Source organism: Telopea speciosissima, chromosome 11 (assembly GCF_018873765.1).
Source record: "Telopea speciosissima isolate NSW1024214 ecotype Mountain lineage chromosome 11, Tspe_v1, whole genome shotgun sequence".
Classification (NCBI taxonomy): Eukaryota; Viridiplantae; Streptophyta; class Magnoliopsida; order Proteales; family Proteaceae; genus Telopea; species Telopea speciosissima.
This window is the reverse complement of record NC_057926.1, coordinates 33794408-33796109: the sequence shown is the minus strand read 5'-3', so window position 1 is coordinate 33796109 and position 1702 is coordinate 33794408. Positions and strand designations below refer to the sequence as shown.

General features: G+C 40.1%; 1 protein-coding gene across 1 annotated transcript; it reads left to right on the top strand.

The window, feature by feature from the left end:
- Positions 1-367: 367 nt before the first annotated feature.
- Positions 368-1015, top strand: LOC122644993 (putative F-box protein At1g67623). Its single transcript, XM_043838348.1, has one exon. The coding sequence runs from the start codon at positions 368-370 to the stop codon at positions 1013-1015; it is 648 nt and encodes a 215-aa protein (XP_043694283.1).
- The last annotated feature ends 687 nt before the right edge of the window (positions 1016-1702 follow it).

Genomic DNA, 1702 nt, shown 5'->3' with positions numbered 1-1702 from the left:
TACACAGACACATTAAAAAAACGCCGTTGTACAAAAACGGCGGTACCTTTGTCGACATTTCAGCGGCACAAATTATAAACGCCGTTATATCCTATGGCGGCATTTTTTGGACTTATAACGGAGTTTACAAACGCCGTCGTAGGCCCAATTTCTTGTAGTGATTCCACCCGCCTTGTATGTGGGGCACACAGAAGTACTGCCCGCGGCGGAAGTAGAGAAGTATCATCCCTCACATACATGGTTTACACGACCGTGTATGAGGTGAAAGTTTTCATACACGGCTCTGTAAACCGTGTATGTGAGAGGGTCTCTCACAAAAAACTTAATTACGTTGGTTATAAATACCCCACCCAACCCGAAGCAGAGTATGAACAAGCACGAGGAAGCCTTCCAAACCCTCCTTGCTGCTGCTGCTACTCTCTGTCTTATAGTAGGTCGTTCGAAGATGATGAAAAGAGCTAAGAAACAACTGCTTCCATCCATTGGAACTCTGCCAAAGGAGCTGCTAACAGAGGTGTGTGCTCGAGTTGGATCTTCTGCAGTGACTGACCTCTTCAACCTGAAACAGAGTTGTAAACAATTCTACAGGGTTGGGGTTGACATAGAAGTGCTTCGAAGGGTCTCATTAGAAAAGCTACCGGCAATTCCATGGCTGGTTTCATCTGGGTATCATTCCTTCATAAGACAATGCGGGGAGAACGGTAACCCAGAAGCGCTGTTCAAGCATGGAATGGTGGAATATTTTAGTAGATTGGAACAAGAGTCAGGGATTGAGTTACTGAAGAAAGCAATTGATCTTGGACATGAAGTAGCTGCATACATGCTCAGATTAATCCTCTTGTGTACTAATTACCCACTAAAAGATCAAGCTTTAGAAATTCTGAAAAAAGTAGAGCAAGGATGTTTACCATCATCATTAGCAAAGATTAAAAAATGTCATAAGCGATCGAAGGAGATACTCAGGGACATGTGGACTAATACTGTTTCTCTCCCAAAACCAGCTGAACCCATCTGAACCAGTTTAGTCTGCAATAAGAGAAATGGATTGATTAATTCTTCTGGGTGGTTATCAATTGAAGATGAAGAACCTCCAAATTGTGAAGCTTGTAAATGGGATTGGGAAATTGTTTTGCTTAGTAATGTGCTACATGCAACATAATAGACTAATCTTGCTTAAATTAATGAAACTATGAGGCTGTTCTTACTTAAAAATATGTTCAATTTTATTACATATTTAATGGATTCCTTATTCCCTTCAAAAAAAAAAAATTCAGAACAAATGTTAGGAGGCACCCGATAGCAGGAGTTCAGTTTTAAAGAAGCTACATGATAAGATGATCGATCTGTCCAATAATGAGACTGATACTTTCAATGTTAAGTGTTAATCAGTTTACTGGTTTACGAAATGGGGCGTCTTACTAACATGATCCGTCTGCGTGTATGTATGTCGAAGTCGGAATAAGACAGTCGGTCGAATTATTTCGTTACCTTAGTCCTCCTGGTAACAATGGCTCTTTACGCACCATTATCTACCATTACCAACTGCGCTATAATTCTTTTGTTAACCCAAAAAAAAAAAAAAAAAAATTTGACCGACTCCTCCTACTTGCATTCATAAAGACACCCAAGAGCAAAACCAGAAAGGAGATACGCAAAGTTGTTAATTTCCATTCAAGACAATCTGGTGAAAAGAACATCCATC